Source organism: Rhipicephalus microplus, unplaced genomic scaffold, assembly GCF_043290135.1.
Source record: "Rhipicephalus microplus isolate Deutch F79 unplaced genomic scaffold, USDA_Rmic scaffold_17, whole genome shotgun sequence".
NCBI lineage: Eukaryota > Metazoa > Arthropoda > Arachnida > Ixodida > Ixodidae > Rhipicephalus > Rhipicephalus microplus.
In genome coordinates this window covers 4,810,813-4,825,237 of record NW_027464590.1, presented here as the reverse complement: position 1 = coordinate 4,825,237, position 14,425 = coordinate 4,810,813, and the positions used below count along the sequence as shown (strand labels likewise).

Sequence of the window (14,425 nt, the reverse complement as noted above, 5' to 3'; positions counted from 1 at the left end):
CTCAAAGTCTGGCAACAAACTTATGCAACGCCAAATGAAACCTTGCCAGAAGGTAAGCGTAGGACGTCAGTATTGGGCTCATGGCTATTTAACAGAATCGTCCGCAGTTTCCTTCTGACGAAATAAAGTTTACCATCAATCCCAGTTTTAGGCCCACGGCAGGCCTAACGCATCTTGGTGGCGTTCAGCTGCCGTAACCAGTAGCGATCACAAAACTCATAGACTCCGAAGGGCCTACCGGCAGCCCTGTTGCCATCGTTTAGTGCCGTTGTTATCTATCACTTGCAACTTGAAGCAGCCGTGTAGCTTCAGTATCACACCATAACGTGCCAAGATTACCGACACAGCATACAAAACACGCCGCAACGCGCACTGGCCGCTTCGGCTTGGCTTAGATTGGATTGAATTTGCGTGCAATAGTATGCTTGATGCTTAAGAGATGGCGCCAAATGGCATGCGCTATCATCATTAGTGGCTGGAACGAGCAGACGACATTATTGCGGCAGTTTTCGGGGGTGCGATAATTACTCGAAAAAAAAAAAAGAAATCGTATTTTTCTTGGGCGATGTGGGGGGTGCGAGAATTATGCGAGTGCAAGGATTACGCGAGTAAATACGGTAGTCGTTACTAGTGCTATGCCTGGGTAACAGACGCGTTAATGTATATTACCCTGTTGACTGTGAAAAAAAAAAAAAAACGGCGTTCTTTGCCGGGTAAAAATTGCATTCCAATTTGAATTTGCTAACATCAGACGCCCACTTATGACCAATAGGTGTCATGACTGCTGCTTCCCGTCGCTGCCTTTGCGTCCCTTAAAAAAATATTATGAGCTTCTCCAGCATGTTCTTGCGTCTCTTAAAGAAGGAAAACAATGATGCTGACCAAGTATGCACTGCAATTTAGGAAATGATGTCTTGGCTTTGCGTTGTTCCAATCGCCCAGAATCTGCTCAGCCATACCTTTCTTTTTCTGAAATAAATCGCAACGCTCCAAAGATTCGTGCTTTATGCCTTTAAAAATGAACATTTTATTTATTTCCTCCCCATAAAACTTAAGATTTTTTTATAGTGGATGGCGAAAAAGTGCATGTTGGATGCGCTTGCGAAACTGAAACCGAAATTGCATGAAAACGGACTACTTGGCATAATAACACATGTGCAGAAGCTTCACCCACGTAGCTTTGGCTGTGCTGCCCCTGAAAGTTGTCCCCGAGTGTAGTTGCGCATGCTTTTCAGGCCTGGTTATATCTAGATAAATGGGTCTGTAATTTCTGCGTCGTCGCACAATAAAACTGCACGTGAATACACTGCGGAAGTGACTAGCTGCGACTAGTTGAACTTACTGCATCACAGGAAAGGTAGCTTTACAATTATCATAGGGGTCTGTATAAAAAAAAAATTTTTAGAACTCTTTATTTTCGAATTCACACGCTATTGATGATTCGCCTCTCTACTTTTCACGCATCTTAGGTCATCGTTTTAGCCAGAGCATCAGTCGCTGAATTTTTTTCTTTGTTTCATTTCTCAGGCTTTTCACGGCACTTGAACGCTCAGTTACTAACATTTCTTGCTGTGTGAACACTGGGTGTTTGGAAAGCTCGAAAGTGTGTTAACTGTTATTTTTCAAGGTTTTGAATGTTTAAAGAGAGTGTAATTGGAGACTTACATTTTTTTTTTCTTCAGTCATCCCCAGTAAGGTAATGAAAGATTTATAACTATTGTTTTTCAAAAGCTAGAACCATAAAAAACTGCTTAACATACATAGAATCCAGGGACACTTAATACAGCAAGATCTGTGCTGCCACTTCAATAAGAATCAGATCCTTATATGTTTTCATTAATTATTAACTTTCAGAAATTTAAGGGTACAATGTACATAAAAGCTTAACTTATATTTGGTATCAGTGCAACAAAATTTGTGCATGAAAAGTTCGAGTCGGTATAGGTCCCATTGAATTAATAGTGTGTGCTCCACACGCTCCTTGAGAGAACTAGTTAACAGAGAAATCTTGTGCAAGGACTTGGCGATACCAAAAACACTTATTTCATGAATGGCATTTGCTATTGGTTTGGTTGGCTCTTTTTATGTTCACCATGTAAGTAACTTGCTACGAGAGGCGCTCGGGTTATGCAGTGCAACTTTTTTGGGACCTCAGTGTAAATTCTTTATCATTTAGAAGAGACTTGGCCTACATGCACTCACAGAACACAGCATTAAATTTAGATATGGTACTTAGACCTTGATTTTCTCCTCTAATAGTAGACTTATTGATGGTAAGGTTGACATTAGAGTTCCCAGAGAACACTTGATTAATCTAAACCAATTTATTGTTTCACTTTGGTTTGGGGGGGGTAAAATGGGATCTGCTTGCACAAAGTAGGGTGACCTGTAAATTATTGTGAGAGCCCTTCAGTCTGTAGGGGATGCTAGATATAAAAACAGGCTGACGATTATTACGCGTGGTGCGCTCAACGTTTGGTGTGCGTGGCTTTTGTCTTCCTCCTCAGTGCTGCACGACCTCCACGGCTTGTCGAGACCCCCTCCGAACCCAGAAGTTGAGAAAGTGGGCACCGTGCCCATCTTTGAAAAGCTCTTCTCTAAGGAGGTGCTTGGCGTGCCAGATGCATTCGAGACCAAAGAAGACTGCCTCGTGCTTCCGCTGCTGCCACCCAACGAGGTATGGTTAGGCCGCGTTGTTTTGCTTGAAACGATGGCTAGAGAAATAGAAATTCCTTGCAGCTCAAAAATAATGAAATAAAATTGGGAAAGTTATAATATGGCTTCATTACTTTATTATATTGTAAATTAGTTCTCGAGCTTGCGGTGCGAAGAAAATTGCATGAAAAAGGGAAAGTGTCATTTGTCATTAAAGTGTATTTTGACACATATTGAATGCATATGAAGTTTCATATGTATTTTCGTATACATGGCATTCATATGTGTTAAACGCAGATTTCATGCAAATTATATGACTGGTTATTCATATGGACTTCTCAGTAAGAAAAGTCACATAGTTGGTCTTTTAAGGGGGGGCGCGGCAAGTAAAGTGCCGATTTTGGTCAAAATATGCGATTTTCTGATTTATTTTTTTTCGTAATCTTCAGACCTTCAACTTCCTTGTTCTAAAATATTACAGCGAAACGTGCGCTACAAATCCCGCAAATAGTGTTTTTGCCGAGGCTAGTCGCCGAAAAGTGCGAAAAAAAAGCCCCTGAAACGGTGTTGTTCACGCCGCACAAACGCGCCAAGTTGTTGACCGTGGGCCGCCATTTTGGTAGCTTTGGAAAGAGGAGAAAGCCGGCTTCCCGATGGTCGCGGTCTCGTATTTCGCCGAGTGAAAATAAAAGCGCGAGGAGCAAGTAAAAAAACGAAAACGAAGAACGGCAATTGGCTGCGCGGGTCACGTGGTAGCAGGCGCGACCTCTTACTGGTCAAAGCTGCGCCGCGCACCTTGGCAACCTTGGAAGCGCGAGCGCATCTGCGGCCGCCGAGTCGAGAATCATCCGGCGTGCGCTTCGTTTTTTGCCAGTTGGCTGTTTTTGTGATAGTTCGCGTGCTTTTTTTTACCAAGCTTTGTTTACATCAGTGGTCTCTTCTGAGTGCTTGCTCATACTGCGGTGCTATGTTGTCGCAAAAAAAGTTCCGGAGCGTCCACAAGTACGGCAAGCGTCGGAAAGCTTGGAACAAAGGGCAGACGACTGCGGCTGCCGTCCCAGTCGCAGTTCCGGACGGAGCATGCTCTTCAAGCGTCACGGAGCCTCTACTCAGACCCTTCGCTGATTGTTGTGAGGCCGAGAGTGTGGAAGGTGCCACATCGTCGTATGTCAGACCGCCGGATGCCGTCGACCGTGATGGACGCTCTCGCGAACCCGATTGCGCTGGCACCGCGTCGGCAGCCGTTGCAACTCCGGGCGTGCGCGCGTCGAACATTCTATCGCGAGTTTCGGCCCAGATTCCGAGCAGTGAAGAAATCGCGCAGCGGGCGCAGACAAGGCGGGATGTTTTGGATGCCGTAGCATCGAAGTCCGCTTCAAAGCGGAAGCTCGAGCTTCTGAACGAAGGCTGCGACAAAAATGACGGCGGTAAGGACTCCACATTCTTCATTGTAAATAAGAAGATGCTGAACGGTCTGCTTTCGTCAGTAAAGTGCAACAAGTGCGACGAAGGGTCGATACGCCTCGAGACTACGCACTGCCTTGGACTCGCGGCGAGGATGGAACTTTTTTGTGACAATTGTGGCATAGTGAACAGTGCGTGGTCGTCCCCGAGGTGCTCCGGGCAACAAAAAACGAACCCCTTTGAGGTAAACGTGCGTGCTTTGAGGGCTGTGCAGTCAGTTGGCAGAAAACAATCTGCCATAAATGACATTTTTATGTTTTAAGAGTGCGCTGCAAGAGATCACTGCTCAACTGGGCTTCAATCCAGGAGACTGCTCTTTGCGGCGAGCAGCCGAAAAGGATGCCAAAAGGGTGAAGAGGGCTCAAAAGGCGCATTGTTCCACGACAAAGAAGCGCAAAACTGGGTTGCGCTCTACAGAGGCCAAGGCCACAGCATCTCAGGATTACTGCCCAGGAGGATTCTGAGTGTTTTAGGCATGTTGTGAACTTCCAAACAAGAGTGAACTTTCAAAGTCAGTTTTCTCAACTCTTGATTTTCGCCTATGTGCCTTCGCTAGAACATCTGTCATTTTTTAACAAAGACTGATAGAGTCGTTCCGTTTTTTGCACTAGGCTCAGGAGGCCTTTAGCAGTGCAATAAAGCTTTATCTCTCTTCTTACTCATCATTTAAAATTTTTAGAACACATTTTATAATTACTGCGATGTGTGCGCAAAACAACATCCATGTTTTGGAAATTTTATTTATGGTTACAAGAACTAGAAAAATCAACTAATAGCTTCTTTGCACAAGTTGATGCTTTGGGAACATAATAATATGAAAAAATAATTTCATTTAGCAATAATTATCTCTTTAAGTGTGAAGAGCATTAATTAGTATAATTATGCTTGTAACTCAAAAAGTACAAGAGGTATTTGAAAACGGTTTTCATATTTGGAATCCTCACAATCATCCACATACACACACCAAATTTCATCACAAACAGTACATTAATAAAAAAATTAGTTTTACTTGCCACGTCCCCCCTTAACCATGGGTGGAACAGCTGCGCCACGGTGTGCCAAACTTGCTTACCTGTGCCTTCTTGCGCCGAGCCTCCCCTGCTGTGTCAAACTTGCCTACCAGCACCTTACTGCACCGCAGCACCAGAATTTAGCCGCAAAGTATGAAAGCCATCAAGCACCCTGCCCGGAAACGTGGCTGAAACGTGGTCTTTTCAGTTTGATCGTAATGGCTATAGTTTCGGTTTCGTGAACACTGTGATCGCTCCAGGCGCAGCTGTGGACTTTAATCACATGGGCATGGTTGTGATCGCTATGCGTGCGCGATCCTGGCAGGCATCAGCGGGAGAGGCTCGTGGACCCTTGTGCATGCTGGGATCTTAACGCAAGCACACTGCGAGGAGAGCATCACTCCCTGGCAGGGCTGTGTTTTCTTACACCAGCATTTTTATAGAGTTATGCGATATCACATCTAGAAGAGTTGGCTGCCAGCCTTACAATTTGTTGCTGTCCCATTCATTGCTTCGCCATTCCAGTGAAGCTGTCTTTCTTTCATAACTTTACGGCAGTGTTTGGAAAAGAAATAAACGTTGGAAGTAACGGTGCTGGAAAAATTAAGGCTGGTGTCAGTTTCCGGGAACAACTTAAGGCTGCTCTGCAGACCGTACTTTTTTATTTTTCAAGATATCTGGATGAAACTTTCAGGGCATATTGGCTACACTAAAACTAGAGGAACTGAATAGTTGCATGCAGCTGTGTTCTTCAGTTCCAGAGTTATGGATGTCTAACTGGGTTGTTCACCTGGGTACTTGAGGAAGAGTATTGAGAAAGCTCAGGACATAGTAGAAAGCTAAAATTTATTGTGGTCATTTTTTGATAGATATCCCAGGATACTACAAAGCCGTTCCTTTTTTAATTTTCTCTCCAATAAATATTCATGCGACCTTGAATTCAGTGTAGCTAGTAATTACCAGGTTCATCAAAACTGAAATGTTATAAATTAACGACACCAATTTTCAGACAAAGAAGCCGCTTGTACTCTGGAAAAGTCATTCAAAAACAGGATAAAAAAAAGCACACAAATTTGATGAGCGGTCTTTGAGTTTCAGCTTTCCTCAGCATCACAACTAGCAAAAAAATTCATTCTGAGAAAACGGGCCTAGAAAGTTTGAAACTTGCATTTTCTTCAGAAAGCTTCAACAGAATAGCTAGAAGTATTTGGATGCACTCTTTTCTTCTTTCCCCTCGTCTACATCTTTTGGTGTCGTTGGTAATTTATTTTTAGGCATAAAGCGTCGAAGTGCTGGGTCCGGCAATCTCGGAAACACTCGGTGTCATGCTCAATACAATCGCCCACCGATTTTTCGGGCCAGGGGGGGACCGAAAAAAAGTCCAAAAAATCTAACAGTCCAAGAAATTGGTTTTTGTCAAACATATGAACGTTATTCCATCAGGCAGGCTTAAAAATGTCCATGGTTCGCCCGTATTTGTGCCAAGGTGACATCGTCACCGTAAATGCTCGACAAAAGCGTCATCGCGGTGGCGATCTCCGCTGCCGACAGCAGCGGGCGATCATCGTCGTCATCCTCTGAACCGCTCTCCGACTGCGGTACAATTCGGCAGAGAATTTCTTTGTCTGTGGGCTCTGCACAAGAAATAGTCATCGTCTTGATGAACGAAGTCTTCATACAGGGAGTTTTACAATAACGTTTGCGGGTGTTGCGGGTATAGCGGACGCATTATGAGCTTGTGATATGTGTCGTGCGCGAAGCTTCAAAGTGCGCGCCATTCAAAGTGCGCGCCATACAAAGTGCGCGCTTGAAGCAGACAACGACGAAGGTAGCACGAGGGCTGAGTAGCGTGGCGGCGAAGGTACGAGAAGGAACGAGGAAGACGGGGCTCTCGACTCGGCCGTTGGGTTCCGGACCCGAGCCTAGTAACAGTCGAGCCCGGCCTACCTGCCACGTTCTACCTGCCACGGCCGTGCGTCGCTGACGTGCTGCGGCTTCAAGGCATCCTGTGCTTGAGGACACGCGGAGCTGTCGGGCTACGGGCACGAGTTCCAGCAGAGGTGTCCGGCCGGGACGCGGCCGGTGGTAGTGCCTGGTCTACCGCGCCAACTGGTCCACCTGGTCTACCGTGCGAGCAACGCGGAGCTGTCGGGCTACGGGCACGAGTTCCAGCGGAGGTGTCCGGCCTGTACGTGGTCGGTGGTGGTGCGTATACCCTTCAAGTTGCCGCCTCGTCTACCGTGCGAGCAACGCGGAGCTGTCGGGCTACGGGCACGAGCTCCAGCAGATGTGTCCAGCCGCGACGTGGCTGCGGGGGCGGAGCCTACCCATCAACTAGTCGCCTGGTTGACCGTGCGGACAACGCGAGCCAGCTCAAGACGTAGCAACGAACCTCGGTGAGACCGACCTCATGTCTTGTGTCCATGTTAAAAAGGAGGGACGGTTAGTTTAGGACTTTGATAGTTCACAGAGACAGTGAAGGATTCTTTAAATAGCCTGTCCATGGTATGTGTGTTCGTTTTTCGTGTGTATAAAGTGTGGCGTACAAACGGCCTCGTCTTTTCGTGGGAGTCTGGGGCGACGGCTCGGACACCCATTAACTAAGAACCTGCACGTTGCTATAACACCCACTGCAATGTAACACTGGCGTCCGCGACAGGACGAGGCCATTTGTATCGCTTGAGTCAGGCTGACGATTAGTAAGGAAAAGATGAGCTCGACAGATTTAATGGCGTTGGCCATGCGCATGGGTTTGGAAGGTGCGGAATTGAAACTTTGGATTGATGAGCGAGAAGCTCGAGCTCGTGAGGAAAGGGCGGCAGAAAGAGAGGCGAAGAAGGAACAAATGCAGTTGCAATTACAAGTCGAGGAGCAGGCCCAAAGGACGATCCTATTGCGCCTTCAACTGACTCAGACTGAAACCGCCAGAGAGCCTGTCGGGGCAGACATAGGTCGATCATCAAGGGTGTCTTCCAACGTCAATCCTCATAATTTTATACCAGGATTTGATGAAAACCGGGATGACCTAGATGCGTACTTAAAAAGGTTCGAGAATGTGGCGACAGGGCAAGAGTGGCCTAGAGACAAGTGGGCCACGGCTCTGAGTTTGTGCCTAAGCGGAGAAGCGCTAAAAGTGTTTGGTCGCCTATCCCCTGAAGATGCACTTGATTACGAGAAAGTGAAACTGGCTCTATTTCAGCGATTTCGCTTCACAGCGGAAGGGTACCGTGAGAAGTTCCGGCACAGTAAGCCTCAAGAGGGAGAAACCGGCCGGCAGTACGCTGCACGATTAATGAGTTTTTTCGACCGATGGGTGGAAATGTCGAAAGTAGACAAAGAATACGCGTCAGTTCGTGACCTGATTGTAGCTGAACAGTTCATCAGTAAGTGTCATGATCGAGTGGCGCTCTTTTTGCGTGAAAAGAATTGCCGTAAACTTGAAGAAATGGCTGAAGCGGCAGATCAGTTTTTAGAGGCACAGCGACAGTCTAACCTGCTTGTTTTCCGAGAAAAGGCTGAAAACGGCATGGCGGTGAAAAGTGGGAGCACGACCTCAAAAACTTCAGTGCAATGTTTTGTTTGCAACAAAATCGGCCATAAAGCCTCAGATTGTCGCGCTCGGACGAAGCAAACTTACTGTGGGCATTGTCGTAGGGCAGGATACGATACCCAAGTTTGCACCAAGAAACCCGCCACGTATAAAAAGGCTTCATGTATATTGTCCGAAGAGAACTCTAAAGACAATGATAACGCATCCGGCGGCGGGCCCGAGAATAATGTGTCGGGGGCAGTAAACACGCAACAAATGGCAACGAAATATCAGATGCCAGTTCTCCAGGGTCTCCTATTTGGTAAGCCTGTCTCTGTTCTTCGGGATACAGGAAGTAACACGACGGTTGTGCGACGTTCCCTCGTGCCCGACGAAGTGCTGACAGGAGCTATGACGACAGTATTTTTAGCCGATGGGAGCAGAATAAAAGTTCCCGAAGCAAAAGTGGAGATATTTTCGCCCTATTTTTCTGGCACGGTGATCGTTAAATGCATGACTTCCCCATTGTATGACGTCATCGTGGGAAACGTGCCAGGATCCCGTGATCCCAATGATCCAGATAGCAGGTGGAGCGAGGGACTGTCGGAAAGGAAGACGAAGTCTAAAAGCGTCAAGGAGAGATTAGGGGTGATGAAAGCAGATCGCTACGAGAGACCAATGATCAGCGTAGTCAAGAATTCAAGTACTTCGTTGGATTCGGTGAAAGCAACCGCTTTGAATATCAACCAACGAATCTTCAAGATTGAGCAGGCGGAGGACAAGAGCCTAGATCTCTGTAGGAACAAAGTTGGGCAGGTGTTTTTTGGGAGAGGATCGACAGAATATTCGTTTGTTATGCAAAAGGGAGTTTTATATCGCCATTATCGGTTATCCTCCGGCAAGATAGTACAGCAGGTAGTTGTTCCTCGCAAACTGCGGAGCCAAGTACTGCAGCTAGCTCATGAAAGTCTGATGGCGGGCCATCAAGGCATCAAGAGGACAATTGACCGAGTACTAGGATCATTCTATTGGCCAGGAGTTCAGGAAGAAGTAAAGAGATACGTGCGATCCTGTGACATTTGCCAAAGAGCATATCCAAAAGGTAAAGTGGGCAAGGCGCCTCTGGGCGTAATGCCGTTGATCGACACCCCTTTCGAGCGAGTGGCAATCGATATTATCGGTCCTTTAAAACCTGTGTCGAGAAACGGAAACCGCTACATATTGACCATGGTGGACTTCGCCACGCGCTACCCGGACGCGGTGGCCCTGCCAGCAATCGATTCGGCGACAGTAACAGAGGGCCTGGTGGAGATGTTCTCACGCGTAGGATTCCCGCGTGAAATTCTATGTGATCAAGCATCTTGTTTTACTTCCGAACTGATGAAAGAAGTCAACGAGTTACTGGCCATTAAGCACCTCAGTTCTACACCTTACCATCCTATGTGTAACGGGTTGGTGGAACGATTTAACGGTACGTTAAAACAGATGTTGCGGAAGCTCTGCCAGGAGGAACCAAGATCCTGGGATCGGTTGCTTGCCCCACTCCTTTTTGCCTATCGTGAAGTGCCTCAGACCAGCACGGGATTTTCTCCCTTCGAACTTATTTACGGGCGTGACGTCAGAGGACCAATTGTAAAGGCTCCTGATCCGGAGCGAAGGTTTGTACTTCGGTCGGACGCATCTGACACCTGCATCGGAGCGATATTAATGCAGGAACATGACGGATTGTTACACCCTGTATCTTATGCAAGCCGCCAGTTGCTGCCCCGGGAAAAGAATTACTCTACCATAGAGAGGGAGTGTTTGGCATTGGTATGGGCGGTACAGAGGTTTCACATTTTTTTGTATGGGAACCAGTTTGTTGTACAAACAGATCACCAACCTCTACAGTACTTAGCCCGAGCCAAACACTTGAACAGTAGGGTCCTGAGGTGGAGCCTGGCATTGCAAGAATACTCATTTAGCATTCAGCATATAAAAGGGTCGGAGAATACCGGTGCGGACTTCATGAGTAGATTGTGAGCCAAGAGTTCGGACTTCATGCACTGTGATATTGGGTGTTGGACACTCAAAGTATGTCAGTGTATTTAACGGTGTTCTTGTGTGTTTAGTAAATATTGGACCTCGACATGTGAACTATACAGAGGACATATACAGTGAAGGGGTTTACAGACCGCGCACGTGTCAGCAGTTTTTTTTTAAAAAAAAAAAAAAAACTCATTTAAGGGGGGGCTTTTGTGATATGTGTCGTGCGCGAAGCTTCAAAGTGCGCGCCATTCAAAGTGCGCGCCATACAAAGTGCGCGCTTGAAGCAGACAACGACGAAGGTAGCACGAGGGCTGAGTAGCGTGGCGGCGAAGGTACGAGAAGGAACGAGGAAGACGGGGCTCTCGACTCGGCCGTTGGGTTCCGGACCCGAGCCTAGTAACAGTCGAGCCCGGCCTACCTGCCACGTTCTACCTGCCACGGCCGTGCGTCGCTGACGTGCTGCGGCTTCAAGGCATCCTGTGCTTGAGGACACGCGGAGCTGTCGGGCTACGGGCACGAGTTCCAGCAGAGGTGTCCGGCCGGGACGCGGCCGGTGGTAGTGCCTGGTCTACCGCGCCAACTGGTCCACCTGGTCTACCGTGCGAGCAACGCGGAGCTGTCGGGCTACGGGCACGAGTTCCAGCGGAGGTGTCCGGCCTGTACGTGGTCGGTGGTGGTGCGTATACCCTTCAAGTTGCCGCCTCGTCTACCGTGCGAGCAACGCGGAGCTGTCGGGCTACGGGCACGAGCTCCAGCAGATGTGTCCAGCCGCGACGTGGCTGCGGGGGCGGAGCCTACCCATCAACTAGTCGCCTGGTTGACCGTGCGGACAACGCGAGCCAGCTCAAGACGTAGCAACGAACCTCGGTGAGACCGACCTCATGTCTTGTGTCCATGTTAAAAAGGAGGGACGGTTAGTTTAGGACTTTGATAGTTCACAGAGACAGTGAAGGATTCTTTAAATAGCCTGTCCATGGTATGTGTGTTCGTTTTTCGTGTGTATAAAGTGTGGCGTACAAACGGCCTCGTCTTTTCGTGGGAGTCTGGGGCGACGGCTCGGACACCCATTAACTAAGAACCTGCACGTTGCTATAACACCCACTGCAATGTAACAGAGCTTTAGAATAGTGTTTGCTCCCCCTAGTGAAAAATTTAGGGACTTTCCCTTCGACCGTAAACTCAAATGCACGGAAGCTACAGACATCATTTTGCGGACCTCGCGGGCTGTTATCCCTGCACGCTATTTCGGATTTTCTGCGGGCGGGCCGCAAATGGTGACTCGCGTTAAGACAAATGCACAGTGTCAGCGACCGCACGGCAAGGGCTCGCGACACGCTATTTTAAAGCTCCCTAATGTCATTGTGGCAGGCACATTCACTTCGCCACTGCGTAGCTCCGCTTCCTTCCTGTGCGGTGCGATGACAACAGTGCTGACCACAATGGGTGACCGAAGACGAAAAAATGTCCCGTGTTGGTTTTCTAAAGCAGACACGGCTTCCGAAACTTGAAATATGACATTTGCTTACCAATCTTGGGGGCAGAAAAGCCATTTTAAAATTAAGCCACTAAGCTTAGTCAAGCCGGCGCAAAACCCAACATGGCGGCGTCCATACAGATTCGTAGTGCAGACCGAAACAAGCGATTTAGTCCGAAAAATCGGGCGTAAAAATGCATTAACCCTTGGGGAACCCTGATGGTGCACATTTGAAGTACGAAATATCTAAAAAGTCCGAATTTTTGAAGTCCGAAAAATTGGTCGGCGACTGTAGCACTGATTCGGAGCACGTACTAAGTCCCGCAATTTCTGAAGCACTCAGTGCGATCGGGGCTTCAGCTTTACTCAATGTGTAGTATTCTTGACTGGGGACTGCTGAAAGCACTGTTCCGCCGCTGCAAGCATCCACGCAGTGGGCAGTCGCAGCAGAATAGTGGCATCGCGACGTTGTACAAACCGCATAGTGTGCCCCCGTGCAAAGGACCTCTGCACCATCTTTGGCATCGTTACCGGCATCGCATGCAACAACTAAGACGAAGAACAATCAGAACTAGTGGAAAAAGAAATTGATATGAGTGCAAGAGGCAAAGAGCGACGAAGAAGACGCCGGCCGAGGCAAATAACAACGGGGCGAGCGAGCGTCATCGGAGGAAGCGACCACCCCCACTGCTGCGCAGCTACCAATGACGGGCGTGCTTTCTCTCGCAAGATATGAATGCGCTGCTCTAGCCAATTAGCACACCTCATTGCTTCATGGGAAAATGCCAATACCGTCTCAACCATGCTGACCACGCCATTCTGCAAGACTGCAAACGAAAAAGAATTCGCACTCAAAACAACACCAAAACGTTGCCATGCCCTGTATATATATGTGTGTCACAGAAAAGGAACAAAAAAATTCAGTAAAGTACTTTCTGGCGCGCGGAAGCGGACGTGCAACCTTTTGCTCCTGAGCGCACGGCATTAGTTACTGAGCCATGAAGGCACATGTCCCTCAACCCTTACACCACTTATCATTGCGGTGCCGATCTTGTGGGAAACAGCGTATTTTCAGTGTCATCGGCAAAATGGCAGAAAGGGCACACTCGGCGCCCTGCTCATTGCGACGCGGGGGCACACGCTCATTTTCCATGCGTAAGTTGCCCATCTGGGAGGAGGGGTGGGTGGGAGGTAGATGTTTGTGTGTGCGCAAGCTCATCTCGCTGCGGAGGAAAATCGCACACCTTGGACTTTCACCAGGACGATTGTGTTGTAGTTATCGGGTGCACAAAGGTCACTTCGCTCGCTGCACAGTGCCCATTTGTGAAAACATAGAGCTTTTCAGACACAGCGAAGTAATAACTGTGACACTTTTTATGTCGAACTCATCTGTACTTATGAATATGTGCATCATTTCTGCGTGAGCAGGGCACTGCACGTTTTGATCGGCTTACCATTCTTCGAGCGACATTTTAGTTTGTTGCTATAGTAAAACCCCGTTAATTCGGACTTCACGAGACCGGAGAGAATGTCCGAATTAACTGAAGGTACGAATTATCGCGAGTACGAACAAAATACTTCAAAAATGTCTCCTACACCATCAAGCTTCTATTTCTTAAAAAAAGTTTGTGATCGCGGTTTGCTTCACGGACGCAATGTGCGATGAAGTCACAATTTTGCAAAGTTCTTGCAGGTGGCTTAGTCCGCACACAGTGTTCGAGGAAAACATGCATATGTCTTCCAAAACGGCCAACGCATGCGCCACCTCCGTCATTGTGTGGCGTGGACGCGCGTCTGCATCACTTGCGTCCTCGTCAGCTGGTTCCCTTTCGCCGTCCAAGACTTCGGCGACGATATCGCTGTCTTTCACTGTGCCAGCTACGGCAACATCGCTGTCAATTGCGAAATAATCGCCAAGGAGCACATCAGCTGGCATGATGCTCACATAGCGGCCGTCTTGCTCCTCGCCGGTTTCTTCATCAGCCACCACACCCGGATCAGCAGCGCCGTGCACGAAATCGCTATGCCTAAAGCAGTTTGCGACTACTGTAGGTGGTGTGTTGTTCCACAGGTATGTCAGCATGTGGATTGCGCTTAGCATGCTTACTTCGTTCTGCTTGCTTGACTCCATGCAGAGCAACATCCGCTCGAGTACCTGCCATCAATAGCGGCTTTTCATGAACTGTATGATTCCCTGGTCCCATCGGCGGCAGGGAAGCCGTTGTGTTCGGAGGCAGGAATAGCAGTTCAATGCTTTCGAGGCCG

At 48.0% G+C, this 14,425-nt stretch overlaps 1 protein-coding gene across 1 annotated transcript in view; it reads left to right on the top strand.

Annotated features, from left to right (window-relative positions):
* Positions 1 to 4,777, top strand: part of LOC142785026 (uncharacterized) — a 30,958-nt gene extending 26,181 nt beyond the window's left edge. Inside the window, exon 9 of the mRNA XM_075883451.1 lies at positions 2,508 to 4,777. Coding sequence (XP_075739566.1) covers positions 2,508 to 2,758 — 251 coding nt within the window. The 3' untranslated portion in view covers positions 2,759 to 4,777. The remainder of the gene's footprint in view (positions 1 to 2,507) is intronic.
* The last annotated feature ends 9,648 nt before the right edge of the window (positions 4,778 to 14,425 follow it).